This window comes from Dromaius novaehollandiae, chromosome 2 (assembly GCF_036370855.1).
Source record: "Dromaius novaehollandiae isolate bDroNov1 chromosome 2, bDroNov1.hap1, whole genome shotgun sequence".
Taxonomy (NCBI): domain Eukaryota; kingdom Metazoa; phylum Chordata; class Aves; order Casuariiformes; family Dromaiidae; genus Dromaius; species Dromaius novaehollandiae.
In genome coordinates this window covers 139,570,551-139,584,898 of record NC_088099.1, presented here as the reverse complement: position 1 = coordinate 139,584,898, position 14,348 = coordinate 139,570,551, and the positions used below count along the sequence as shown (strand labels likewise).

The 14,348-nt window shown below is 38.8% G+C and overlaps 1 protein-coding gene across 5 annotated transcripts in view; it reads right to left on the bottom strand.

Moving 5' to 3' along the window:
* Positions 1-14,348, bottom strand: part of NOL4 (nucleolar protein 4) — a 194,329-nt gene that overhangs the window by 143,511 nt on the left and 36,470 nt on the right. For all 5 annotated transcript variants that reach the window (XM_026102988.2, XM_026102989.2, XM_026102990.2 and 2 more), the window contains exons 3-5: positions 5,502-5,613; positions 4,878-4,990; positions 769-901 (exon numbers count right to left, since the gene is read on the bottom strand). In XM_026102988.2, coding sequence (XP_025958773.1) covers positions 769-901; positions 4,878-4,990; positions 5,502-5,613 — 358 coding nt within the window. The remainder of the gene's footprint in view (positions 1-768; positions 902-4,877; positions 4,991-5,501; positions 5,614-14,348) is intronic.

Genomic DNA, 14,348 nt, shown 5'->3' with positions numbered 1-14,348 from the left:
ATATGTTGGCTTTACTAGCTACAGATTAGACCTGCACTTTTGGGTGCAGATTCCTGTGCCATCTATGACCCATTGTAGCAGTCTGTACTAGACAGGTTCTGTGTGAGCTCCATTCTCAAGGAGCAAGTTCACTCCAAGACAGGTACTTCTAACACTTTCTGTAATAAGGGATGAAGTCAAAGAGTATGCATCCTCTACTCAAAGCAAAACTTCCATCTATTTCACCAACAAAATATCTTTGTGTTGTAAGTAAACTTGAATAACTAACTTTAAGATTTACAGTGCCACTGGTTCTATTTTCTCTCCTTTAAATTCTATTTTGCTATTGGAGTTTGTCTTTTTCATCATTTCTTTTGAATACCATATCCCAGTTCCCAGTTTTCAAACCACCATGCTTCTGCCACATCCCTCTCTCTCATTTCAACCACTAACAACAACTTCCTCTGCCCTCTGGATTGCCTCAGAAAGGTTTGAGTTTCATTTCCTTTTATGCCTATGTAAGGTCACACTGCATATACATAATAATAGTAAAATTATAATACTTAATATTTAGTGATCTAAGCACTCACCTGTTGCCTAAGCAACAATTAAATTAACCTGCAAAAACCCAACTTCATCTTCCTCATGCTGAGACAAAGGGAACATATATTTCAAGTTGCCTAATGAAACACATTATGAAGAAAAGGACACAGCAGGTACTAAATGAAGGCACAAAATGGGAAAGAGACAAGGAAATACCGTATTTTCTGTATGAAATTAGAGCCTTACCATCCTGCTGGCCCTGGAGGTTCTGAGGACTTTGCATTCTCTCTTCCAGATTTGAGCTGAGGTCCGAGTTCACAGCTGACATCCTAGTAGAGTCACTCATATCAAACTCATCACTCTCTATTGAGCTTTCATCCTGCAATTGAAAGTTTCAGAATAATATTAGAAAACATCAGGATAAAATGTCAGCCATTCCCAGTTATTTCACTCGTACTTGGAGTGAAATTTATTCATGCTAATACTGTGTGTGTATCAACAAACAAGCAGAACACATAAAGAACAGTAAGGAAAATGCAGTATTTATGTGACATGATAATCTAACAAATGCATTTTTTCCACTACTGCATTGACATACTAGTAACTGTTTTCCATAATATTTTGTAGAAAGGGCTAGGAAACCCCATATAAACTCCTTGTTGTTCCAGTTCGACTGAGGAAAGCTCTCCACGTTCTGTGCCTAAACTCCCTACCTTACCCAAGTAAGGTAAGTACCCTATGAGTATCAACCACAGTAATTTCAGAATGACAACTTGACCTAACAAGCATCTATGGCCAAATTCCCTCAGCAAGATGTCAACCTTACACTGCTATTATGTTTAGAGAAGTGTCTGAGAAAATGATATAGCTTATAAAGTTCTGAGCATATTCAAATGACAGTCAGTGGTAAACCAAAGTAATAGAATCATATGAGAATCACCTGGACTTTATTCTATCTCAGACATCTTTAATATGATTTATCCATCAAGTTTAACTACAGAGTGTCTACTAGGGATAATAATAGAGGGCAAAAAGTGCCAGTCAAAAAGCTTGGCCCCAGCTGATCTGCATAAGCAAAACAGATTGAGCCCTAGTCCAGCAAATGTTCACATACATGTTTAACTTTACTTGCTTCAGTTCCACTGAAGTTCATGTGTCCACTCATGGATTTAAACTTAAGCATTCACAAGTCTTTCTCTGTAATTTGCTGAGACAACACACAAACCTACAGTGATATATTTTCAGTAGCAACTTCTCTGAGATAATTACTCCTGTTATGAACAAAAGCCATTTAAAGAACATACAGAGAAACAAGGCAGATGATTATATATCCTCTGAAGAATAGTTTAAAATACTTTTCCAATGAATATAATTAACATTTGGTTGTCTTTTTTATTAAAACAGAACTTAAACTGACAGGATTTTGACAATCTGTTTTGTGGATTGCTCACCAGAAGTGATCTAGAAAATGGCAGTGTTTTGAATTTGATTTATTCTACATTTATTGAGAATGGGTTTCTACAGACACTACAATAGTTGCTTTCCTCTCTCTGAGCAGTTGTCCTTTAAGTCAATTTCTCTCAGTAGTTTTTCCAGCTTGCATGGGTGTTTCTGTAGTTTGGGGAAGGAAAGTTCTTCACAGCCAGCTCTCTTGTTGAATGGGATGAAATACTGCCAAATGCCATTCAGGAATGAGATTGGGGAGAATATGCCAGACACCAGGACAATTTTAAATAATGAAACAAACATATCTTGTTCTCAAAGTTTTATACAAACTGAAACAGAACAGTGAGGGCTTCTCCAGGGTCACCTGCCTACCTTGCCCACATAAGGTGGGAAGTGCCGTAGATACCAGAATAACACCATTGCATAGGAACTGCAGGAAGTGGATGTCCACTAGCCTCCTGCCCCAGACAGATGGGGCCAGGTATATACCAAGCTGGTTCTGAAGTTTAGGAAAAATACATACTGCTTTCTCAGAGAGCAAGATCAGAACACAAACTCCCCCAGACCTTCTGGAAGATTGTGCCTCTGGTAAGGCACAGTGGTATTTCTCATTGATCCCTGCAGGAATCAGCAAGCAGCAGCTTACATTTTCCAATTTTGAGGTTAGGCAATCTGCCTGGGCTCCCAGTAAGGCAGCTTTGACTATCCAATGCTCACATAGGTCTAAAAAAACAACACACACAGGCAGCCTGCATTTGCCTACAGCACTCTGCAGAATATCTCCACCACACTCCACAAACTATATAAAGCACTTTTCTGAATCTGCATATACACACAGGCATGGGGAGAGAGGCTGTTGGCCAATGGCTTCTTTGTACCAGTCGCAGCACAAAGATAAATCCCTACACTTTGATAAGTTCTCCTATAAGATCAAGTCTGTTTTCCTTTCATCAATGGCCTTAGTTTCAAAATGATGACTCAAGGGTGAAAGAATTAGGAGGCATTCAATCACTGTGCTAGCTAGTTGTGGCACCCAAGTGCACTCCTGTCTCATTCCGCCCCCTCCACGGGAATACAGATATGATTGATGAAACCTTGGAAACAGAGCCTTCCTACAAACCCAAGCACGTTTTTTAAGTGCATGAAACAGTTTCAATGCATGCAACAGAAATCTTCCTACTTTGTACTGTAACATCTTCACTGCTATTTTATTCTTAGTGCAACAAATGTACACCTTGGCAAAAAAAGAAATTCTTAGCAAAGTTCTTCTTTGAGGAAAGACATAAAGATTAGCATGAAAACTTTCCTTGTCCCCATTCTGCCCAGACAAATGCATTGTTACTAAAACATGTCCAAAATTACTTTTCTCTTCACTACTATAGTGCTGCAGACGTTTCACACACAGTAATGTAAGAGATGCAAGATGGAGCTGGGCAGGAGATAGCAAGCAATGGTGCTTCCTGATGCCACTATATTGCTGCCGCTGGTTCATCCAGCTGAAAAACTGGTTTAAAGAAAATTCCAATCATCAGACCAGAAAGGACTACACCAAAACATTTAGGCTACAGAGACACTGTGGCAGATGGCCCCAATCCAGCATGAGTGAACCCTATTGCGGCAGGAGTAACTCTCAACGGGAGGAAGTAGGGAAACCAAAGAGCCATTTAGCTCTTCAGGCTGCTGCAAGGATAAATCCTCTTACCTCCTGCTGCTTGAAATCCTGCAGTCAGATTCCTTACAAGGGGTGGCCAGTGGAGGGGACACTCAATATGAGGGAAAGAAGACTAGGCTGCACTTGTGCATTAAGAACTCAGAATCAGGGATCTCTTCTCATACCCTCCCCAATTAAAAAAAAAAAGAAAAAAGAAAAAAGGAGGCAAAACTGAAGAAAGTATCCTGATATTTTTAGAAAAGTGATGAAATCCCCATTCTGTGGGGTGCCAAACAATTCATAAATCTCCACCAGTATCCCATCTGTACTTATTACGAATACAAATCTGGCTGACTTCACAGAAATCAAGAGCCAGTCAGGGTCTTTGCCATAATCCAGCTATTAAGGTTGTTTTTAAAGGTCTTCTTTATTAAAAAAAAAAAAAAATCTTGTGGTCAGGCAGAAGGACACAGCACGCAGGACTGCTTTTTGGCTGGCACATAGCCAGTCTTCTAACTATTCGGCAGTTCTACTGGTAAATGAGCATATTTGTAACAAAATGAGTTTATTACAAATAATATTGCTACTTTCCATCCAATTCAGGAAGCACTTTCCAAAATCTGAAAGAGCTCTGCATGAACCACAGAAATAAAATAATTTTAAGAGATAAAAATGCCATTCGACTCCAATTCTTTCTGAAGAAGCTCAATGCTCAGCTCACTTCTCTTTTTCACATCTTTTTAAAGTTTCAGAAGAAATCCCAACTCTTATTTATCTTGCTCTTTTACTGAAAGATTTCAGCTGATGTTGTTAGTGCTTCCACCTCTCTCGCCACAAGGTGTTGCATCCTGGCTGCTAACCCTGAGAACAGCACGGCATTCATTTCAGGGGTTGATGGTATTGCTTTCTAGAAACAGACAATGAAAGTCACTACTGAGCATAGCACTAAGTCACCGGCAAACATGCTACCTCTCTTATCTTTTCCACTGCTCCAGACAGCTAAAGTACACCTTCATGTAATTTGAACCAGGATATCGTATTGACCCCAAAGCACGGGAGAGTGGTAAGATATGAAATTTTCTCTCAGACTGATTACTTGCACACAGCCATGGCTTAGTTTCATATTCACTGTTTTAGCAATGAAATTATAAACATAGGATCAAGATTAATCTTCAGTTCATTTCCTGGTTACCGCAAAGACACAGCACCAAAGAACACAGGAGAATTTAACACCAATCTTCAAAGATTCCAGTTTTACCTCATCTTGCTGCGAATTTAGTAGCTGCAGCTTCATGTGTTTCATATAGGCCATAGTAATTGGCATATTGTAATCAATCATGCTGGTCACCAACGTTGGAGGTTTTCCATTATCTGTAATAAAAATATTTATTATGCATTATACATTAATTGTGGAGGCTACTTCAGCCTACTCTGCAGTCAAAGTCAGACAGTTATTTCATCTAGTTCTAACTTTGGAATTTCCATCTGCTTATAAGCTGTACAGATGCAAGTTTCCTAAAGAAAAATGAGAATCCTATTCAAACCCTGAAAAATGATGAGCTCTTCTATCCTAAATGACTACAGCACATGCACCCTATCTATTTCTTACATTTAAGTCCTCATATAAATATTTCCATAGCAAAATAAATGATTTCTTCCAGATAAAATCATCTTTTTATTGAGGGTGAGCATGGCATTACACTCCATCCTTAAGCGTAAGCAGAAGATTCACTACCTTCCAGCTTAAGTAAATGAGATGATCTGACTTGTTGAACTGTTCTGGTCTACCAAATTTTTATGAACCCTCACTTAAACTAGGAAAATATAAATGGGTATTAGGAATAAAATTACTTTACATCCCACTATTTGACACTGAAACTACCTTTATGATCCGCTCCATCTGGGTTTAAATGCATTCTTTTCTGGCACTCTGAGCAGCTCATTAGAAATCGTGTCACCGCTTCTCTCGGTAGGAAGGCATAGGTCTCTGAAATCTGAAATGAATAACAAAATATAGGTGTTATTATATAAGTTGATTGAACAAGATTTAACAGAACTGATCATTATATTTCCAAATAAGGCATATTATTCTATAATGCCAGGAAGCACAATGAAAGCATGTTCTGCATACTATGTAGCATTTCAAGAATCATCCATCCAATCTCCCTACTTAACATCTAATGGCTAATAATAGTTGATACTGAAAAAAATTTCACTCACATCAAAAGGGGTTTCATTTTCTGTTTACAGTTTTTTCAATTTCTTTTCAGCAAAAAGACTCATACATAACAGGCATCCTCTGAGGGCTGTTTAAAAAAAAACTGAAAGGCAATCTATTTCTTATAGCCAATACCAAAAGAAGAAAATGCTTGGCTTATATGCTCTATTTATTTTTATTGTAACAGTATGTAGACAGATACAGGACTTAGTGCATTAGTAGTGATGACAGTCTCCTCACTATTTTGATTTTGTATTTGAATGTTTTGTGAAAATATTCTCAGAAAGCCTGTGATTAATAATGCAGGCTAAATAAATTATTTTTAATAACGGCTGTAGAATTTAGCAGTCACTCAGTTATAGAGACTCTGCTTCACCTAGAAATATCCTGAAATAACAGATTTTGGTAATTTTTCTCATTTCAAAATAATTAGTTTTTCCAGTGACATACTCACAAGAGTCTGAGGGCTTTTTTTCTTATTTGAAAGCGGAGATGAGGAAGCACTTACTGCTGTTTTTAAAGGTTGTATTTCTTTTCCCCAATGATGCATATACTCTTTTAGGCCTTTTTGCCTTGCTGAAGGGGACCTGGAGGTGTGCTTCGTGCCAAGCTGAAAATGAGCCAACAGCACAGTCTGCTCTCAAATAAGGCAAACCTCATACTGGCTACATTAAGTGTGTGGCCAGCAGATCAAGAAAAGTTATTATTCCTCTCTACTTAGTGCTGATTAGGCAATAGCTGGAGTAATGTGTCCAGTTTGACCCTCCCCAATTCAAGAAGGCTGTTGAAAAGCAGGAGGGAGCTCTGCGGTGGGCCACCATGGGGCCAGCGCCTAAACCAGGTGACCCATGAGGAAAGGCTGAGGGAGCTGGATGTGTTTCGTGTTTTGTGTGACAAAGAGGAGGCTCTGAGGCAGGGAGAAATCTCATTACAACTTACAGCTACGTGAAGGGGGGTTACAAGAAGAGTGCAGAGAAACTATTCAGAGGGCAAAACCAAGGACAACTGGTATCAGCTCTGGTTTGGGATGTTCAGACTGGACATTAGGAGAAACTTCTTCACTAGGAGGCTAATGCACTGAGCAGGATTACCGGAGGGTTGGAAGAATCTCCAAACTTGCAGGTTTTCAAGACAATTGGTAGACAAAGGCATGGCTGACACGACCTCATGCTGGAAATAGACTTGACCTGAGTGGGAGGTTGGACTAGAGGCCTCCAGGGGTCCCTTTCAAGCAGCATTTCTGTGATTCTATCATACATTTATACATATATATAATATATATATATACATATGCAGAACAGCACTACAAGTATTGTACAGAATCACTAGCCCTTGTTTTCCCAAAAAAGGTGGTGGTTTGGCAAAGGAGATATTCCCCAAAGAAAGATGAAGTCCCATCAATAGAGATTAAGAGTCAACTGCTATCTGCTTGTATTTCACTACTGTAAAACTTCCACCAAGATTCATTTTCCTATCAAGTGGCAACGTTGATGTGAGTCTCTGTAGGAAGACAAGTGCAGAAAGATGGAGGTGGGGTGTATGAAAGTGCGCTTACAGAAAGGACAAGATATCCTTCCTTAATTGGACATAAACGGAATTAAATATTGTGCAAATCAGTCATGCTGATCACAGGAGTGCTAAGAGGAGGAGGAACGGCCTGTTTTAACTCTATTACACTCTTCTCCTTGGCTAATTTGTCACCTACTTACCCTGTGCTGAAAGTTACACTTCCTAAAACTGCATGGACCAAATTCTGCAGTGACAGAGTACTTTGGAAAGAAGGTGGAGTTTAAATTAGTATACTTTGATGTGACATGAGTTTGTTCTAGAAATAAATGTAAAACAATGCATTGTAAAATAAGAATATGAGTTATACCATCCTGTTTATGGTATTGTTTTTTAGGCTGTGTTTTGTTGCTGTTTTTTATATAACAGAAATCTTATTTGGGGGAGAGAGGGATATTAATATAAAAGCAAATTTTTTTCTTAAATGCCATTTGGCATAAATTTTCTCTGGGCCTGAAACAACTTATCTGAAAATCAATGATGACACTAAATGAAGCCACTTTTGAATGGAAGACCCTGCAAAAGAAAATTACTTCAGATCATGTTTCCTGTTTTTTACATCAAAACAGATGCTTATTTACCTAAAGATGAAAATATTGGTTGTACTGAGGCTTTATGAAATCTAAAAAAGAACTTAAAATCAGCTAGAACTTAGCGTTAAGAAAATTTGTAAGTGCACATATGTAGCGACCACTCTCACATAACATTTAACACATTTAGCATGGTATTAAAATTAATGGAGCTTACCCATAGATTCATTAGTTTTCTGCATTTGATAGGAATGCTCCATTTATTCTAATCAAGCATCTCTGTCAAATTCTTGTTCTGCTCAAACAGGATGAAAATCCTCCAATCCTCCATGGAAAGCAAGCGAGCTAAGCCCCAGATTTGATAGGTATGCTCCACTGACTATACGGGAACTGGGTTTTGTAACTTGTAATTTGTCCACATGGCAGATGCTTGTGTCTCCAACCTCCCACTGCAACACAGCTTTAAGGATGCCCTTCCCTAAATAACACCAGTTTTCACCAACATCCTCCCTTGTTTACTTTGTGATTTGAATCAATCACGCTTACAGGCCAAGGCTTCAGTCTGTATAAACTGGCACAACACAATAGGTATCAAGTTAGAAGAGCTATGTAGAAGATATGACCCACAGCTTTCCTTATTCTTGCTGTTTGGATACACCCCAAAAAGCTCTTTTCAATTTTCAGTGCCAGAAAACTTTTTAAAAAAATAAAAACTCGCTCCTCCAACAGAGCAGACTCTTGTTTCTCTTCCTCATTACAGAAGGGCATATCTATTTCACGACCAGCAGACAGCTGCATGCTAGCTCTAGCCATGCTCTCCACTAACTGGCTTAGAACCAGCTGTGACCTAGGAGCTGTCTACCCAAATTAGCACAAGGTGGAACACAAAATCCTGTACTGTACCCCTCCTAGCTCTTACTAGCGTGTGTTAAACAGCTCATGCAGTTCACAGAACTGGTTTGCATGCGAGTATTTCAGAGCACAAGGAGGCCTATGACACTTTATAGGTAATTATATAGAAATACTCTGGCCAGTGGTCTGACTCCATAGGGAAAAAGTGTTTCTGTCCTTTATTCTATCTGAAAGAAAGAAATAATGACTCGGTCCTCCCTGATACGGTATATTCTCACTGACTTCAGTGGCCTGCTAGCTCTCTTCTCAGGGCCATTAGCTAACAAAAATATAGTCAGATTATCTCATTCAGTAATATCCTGCAATAAAAAAACAGTGCTACTGCTTTTCCATGAAACAAACAAAACCCACCTGCTTCTATGTTTTAAGAAAGAAAAAAGCCAGAGATGTGAATTGAAGTGGGGGATATTGCATTATTTACATCCATGCACTGACGATGCAGACAAGCATATTTTTGGCATGATGTGCAGAACTGATCATGCACATGTCCGTACCAATCAGAAAACAGCCACTGCCAATTTACTATACTGATAAAGTATCCCAGAGTGCCACCAAAGAGGGCAATATGATGTGTATTGCTTTACAAACTAATTATAAGTGTACATCCTTCAAATGTGATGCTTTAGAAGCATCCTTATGTGAGTCCTTGTTCTTACTGGTGGTTCTACTGCACATTAGCGCATTTTCTATTGCTTGTAAAAACCCCATACCTTATACTGGATGTATTCTGTATCACAGTCAAAACAGAAAATAAACATGTTCTACCCGGTTAGTTGGTATTGTGTACTATAGCTCTTAGAGCTAAGTGCTTTTTATATTGTAAAGGGAAAAACAATATATGAAGAAGGAACTAGACATCTGGAGCTTTAAACAGAGTGCCAAAACACTACACTGTTTGTTGTATTCCCAGAAGTTACAGGATAAGAAGCTGAACATTTCCTAACAGTCCCCGCACACCTACATATATTTTAACTCAAAACTCAGAGGCAAATAAACTCAGAGTTTTGGCTCCAGTGGCAAAACTTTTATGATCTTATTTGAGTGTTCATGAGAAGTCTATATTATAATAGATTTTGGGACATACCAACCCAACTAAAACAACACTCAACAATTAAGGCCCTCTAAATCTGTAATTGACCTGCATGCTATTTTCTGGCTCCCATGAAGAGCATAACTACCAGGGGCAGGTAATCCAGTACCTGAGCATGCAATCTGATTTACATTAGAGCTGAGTGAAGTATGCCCTAATTACCTATAAGAACTATATTGCATTCCTATTGCATCACTTGTGCAGCCAGAGAAAAAAATTCCTTTATGCTCCTTAATATTCAGATTATTGTAATGCAGGATGTTATGAGGATGTAGCTTTCAGAGCTACATTTTTATTTTGAAAATTATCAAGCACTAAACCGAAAGGCAGATTTTAGGACACATATGGCAGAGCAGGAAAGACAAGTGTGAGGAAAGGGAGTGAAATTTTCAAGTGAATCTATTAACCCCTAAAGCATTAACATAGTGAATGTATGTGTAGTCTGCAAGATATGATGTGTCAGAACAGAGAGATTTTTTGCTGTGTGTGTATGGTTTTTGAACTATTTGGGGGGTGGGGGGCAGATGATCCAAAGAAGAATTCAACAAGGGAGGGGAAGAGAGTGAAGATGATAATGTGTCCTGGGCCCGCAGCCATCAAACCAGGTGGTAGAAATTGATTTCTTGATGACAGAAGGGCAAACCAGCCAAGGAAAGTCCTCTCCTTTCCTCAGTAGGTGGTCAGAAGAGGTGGCTAGCATAGGAAAGCAGATATATTATTGCTGAGTTTTTCCAAGAGTTTGTTGCCTTGGTATATTGGGGGAAATGTTGCTCCCTCTCATAATAAACTTCCGCTTCACAGCTTTTCTCCCTCCCTGCATAAGAAAACTAGCTTTCTGAAAGGAAAGCGATGGGAAACACCTGTTAGCTGGTTGGGTGCCAGGAGACTCAAAGCTTGCCCTTTGCAAAAGAAGCAAGAACAAGTCAGTAGAATACAAGTGTGCGGGACCCAATTGTTTGGTCTTGCACAAAGGAATAGCATGGAGACAGGGATTTAACTGTGTCAAGACCCTGCACAGATCCCATATCCTTTTGCTTCCCGGCAGATAAGTTCTTAAGTTCTACCCTAGATGGAAAACAGCTAGGCCACAAATCTGTTTTAACCCTTTTTGATTAGTGAGGTTGTCCTGAAAGGAGATGATGTAATTTCATAATAACAAAAAGTCAAAAACTTCTTCCCAAAGGAAAGCACTTTCACTGTGATGCTTAGAGGGGACTTACAAGCACGTTCTTGCTTTGGGAAGGGAAAAAAAGTCATATCATGTTTCACAGTTTGAAGAAGTTTTTGTTAGGGTGACAGGAAAGAGGTAGGCTACTTAATGACAACATGATCTCAAACCAAGAAACACTTCTTACTTCAACAGCTGAATAAAGCACAGGACCCCATATATTGCCCCACACCTAATAGATTCATGTTACTCTGAAGATGCCACGTATTTATGCACTACCTATCCGATCAGAGGCTTTCCCCAAGCTACTTCCCCTTGATACATCAATATCTCCCACATTTTATAAACCTATTTTTCTTTCAGCTCATCATCCTAGTGCTCTTCCTCGTTCATAGGCTGGGAATTTTATTAACTCATCATTTCTCCTGCTCAGACGTCATAACCCCCCTCACAATTCAAGTTCACTGCTGTAACATTTCAAGACTTTGCACTTTGGCTACGCAGACTCAACAGGCACATATTAGATCATCAATCTCAGGTAAAAATATTCAAGTACACCGAGATTAAAGTGTTTAAGGTGGCTACAAGATTTACCCAAACAGTTATAGGGTAAATGATTCACTTAGTTAGGAAAACTTTGACCAGGTATAACACACAAAGGTGAAGCACTTGCTCTTCATAGTTTATTGCTTAAATAACATGAAAAAATAACGACTTCTTTAAGAATATTAAAGGCAAATAAAATCTACTCAGAAATTTAGGGCTTATCCTTAAGTCTAGCCTTCTTGTACTCAGAGCTGGACCTGAGAGGAGGCAGAGATGTTTCCCATCTTCAATCTCATCAGTGGCCATTTGAGTTTCTTGAAAAATTTAGTCTCATCAGTGGCCATTTGAGTTTCTTGAACAATTTAATTAGGCTAATTTTCTCCTGGTTTGCATTGAACCACAAAGAGTTGCCTTAAAAGCTTTGAGACTTGCATCATGCTGCTCCTGTAGCCACAACTTTTCCCTTTTCTTCCTACCTCTTATACACCCCTCAGCACTTGAATTTAAATTTTGGATGCAGCTGAATAGTAGCTCTATAAGGGCACAAAAAGCCAGCTAGGCATTTATGGTGCGTCCTTCCCACCACACCATAAGAATTCTCCTCAGCGTTTCTCCCATGTCTGTCCCTTCACTTTGACGCTACAAGTTTTCCTTTCAGGGACTGATATCTGCGCACATTATAATAGTCCTTTAGGACACAGAGCAAAAAAGCACCATCCCAAAGCAAAGCAATTCCTCTAGGACACTGAACTGTAAGGGTGTGCTACAGATTCACCCTCCCAGAACGTCCTCTGTACTTTTTCCTGAGTGCTTAACCAATTCATTTAGCCCGTGTGTTTCACTCCAGCTTCTGTGGCGTCTGATATCCCAAAGGATTCAGGTGGAATATAGGAAGAGTATGGGTCATATTTCAGCACTGCTGCTTTCGCTGGAAGCAAGGAACATGCTGTTTTCACCTTCCTCACCTTCCTAGTCACCTGTGCTCCTGCTGAGCACCCGATATAACCTGGCCTTGAGTCACATATCCTGCCTTTGTGGGAGAATAATCTCCTCGGTTCAAGGTCCTTCTTATTGTTCCTGTTTGTAAACTTCCATGGGAACCATGGAACTCACTGAAAGTATAAACACTGTAGAAAGTATTCCTTTAGTCTGACGTATTTCTGTGTCAACACCACAATGCTCTGGATATAATTTAAAGTTCTAAAGACATGAAAACTCTTGGTTTCATTTCTATATATCTAAGCCAGCTCTTTTTTTGCTGGTGTAAATTTACCTACAACAAGTACAGATATAGTGGCAGGGAATATAGCCCATAAATCTTACACTGGATAGAAGTTGGGCGCTTGAAATGAGCTTGAAACTCTAATACTTGAACGTACATGTTCTTGCTAATTAAATGGGAAACTCACTCTTTTTTGTGTGTTTTCAAGGTCCCTCTACCATGTCATCTACACAGAATTTGTACAATTCCCTACTCATTTGCTAGTGTGTGGAAAAGCTGCAGAAAAAAATGTGGACCTCATTCTAAACTTAAATATTGAAACACAGATGCTTTCCTAATTAATCTACAAAGTTTGTGCCAAGAAATCTTAAAGTTTGAGTTTGGCACATTATTGCACCAATGAAAATATTAATGCTCCTTCTAAAATGTTGCTCTTTTAGAGCTACCAAGCACTACATCCTATTTATCTTCCTGTGCAGTACTACTGTAGGAAGTCCCACGGAAATTAATTGTAAAATGCCATTCATTTTGACAGAGTTAACATAAATAAGTAAGAGTGTAGATTACAGATTCACTAACTGAGGTTGTAAATTGTGCTAAGTATGTTTTCAGAGGGAGATACTGATGTGTTCTAGCACTCCAGCATCTGGGGGGACTCTTTATCAAAAATGAAAAAGACCTGACTTCTTTTCAGATCGGAGGAAGATGAATATTCAGTGCTATCTCCACAGATTCTGAATCTGTTTCTCCATATAAATACAAACAGCAGTATGTTGTTACCTTTGACAATTTTGTTACCTTTCTAATCATGCTTGAGTACTATTCAGAATTTTGAATGGAGCACATTCACTACTGAAAATAGACACTCACATATATATAAGCAAATGAATTACTTGAATTTAATATGATGCAATTCTTAGGGCTGTGCCATCCATTTTTTAGAAATAGTCAGATACTGCAAATTCATAACAATACCTATGAATTTCAAAAGTTTAGCAATTTTGTACCAAAAATGTAGTGTTTTCTCCCCATCATTTTCCTGTTAAAATGTTTGGGTTATCCAGTCAGGAAGGAGTAGCAACGTGATCATCACACGCTAGGAATTATGAATAACAAACAGCAAAACAATTGTAGCATACAGTTTGTGAACCATCTTTTCTGTAAAAATTTTTCACTCAAATCATTTGGTAAATACTTATATATAACAAATACATTCACAGATCTCAGGGATGATTCTCTTTTGACTTGTGAATAAAGAAACAAGACTAAATTAATCTTGTTCTGAAGCCACCTGATAAAATTAAGCCCCATCAAAGTACTTCAGTTTGATTTATAAAGCTCTTAGGGTATAATTTTCATAAGACAGTTATCTGAGACACGACCTTTTTCCTTCTGTAGCATCACAGAAGGAGATACTGCCTGGCCTTCTGGAACAGGCTGACACTACTGCTCATCATTTAGAGTAAAGACATTTTCA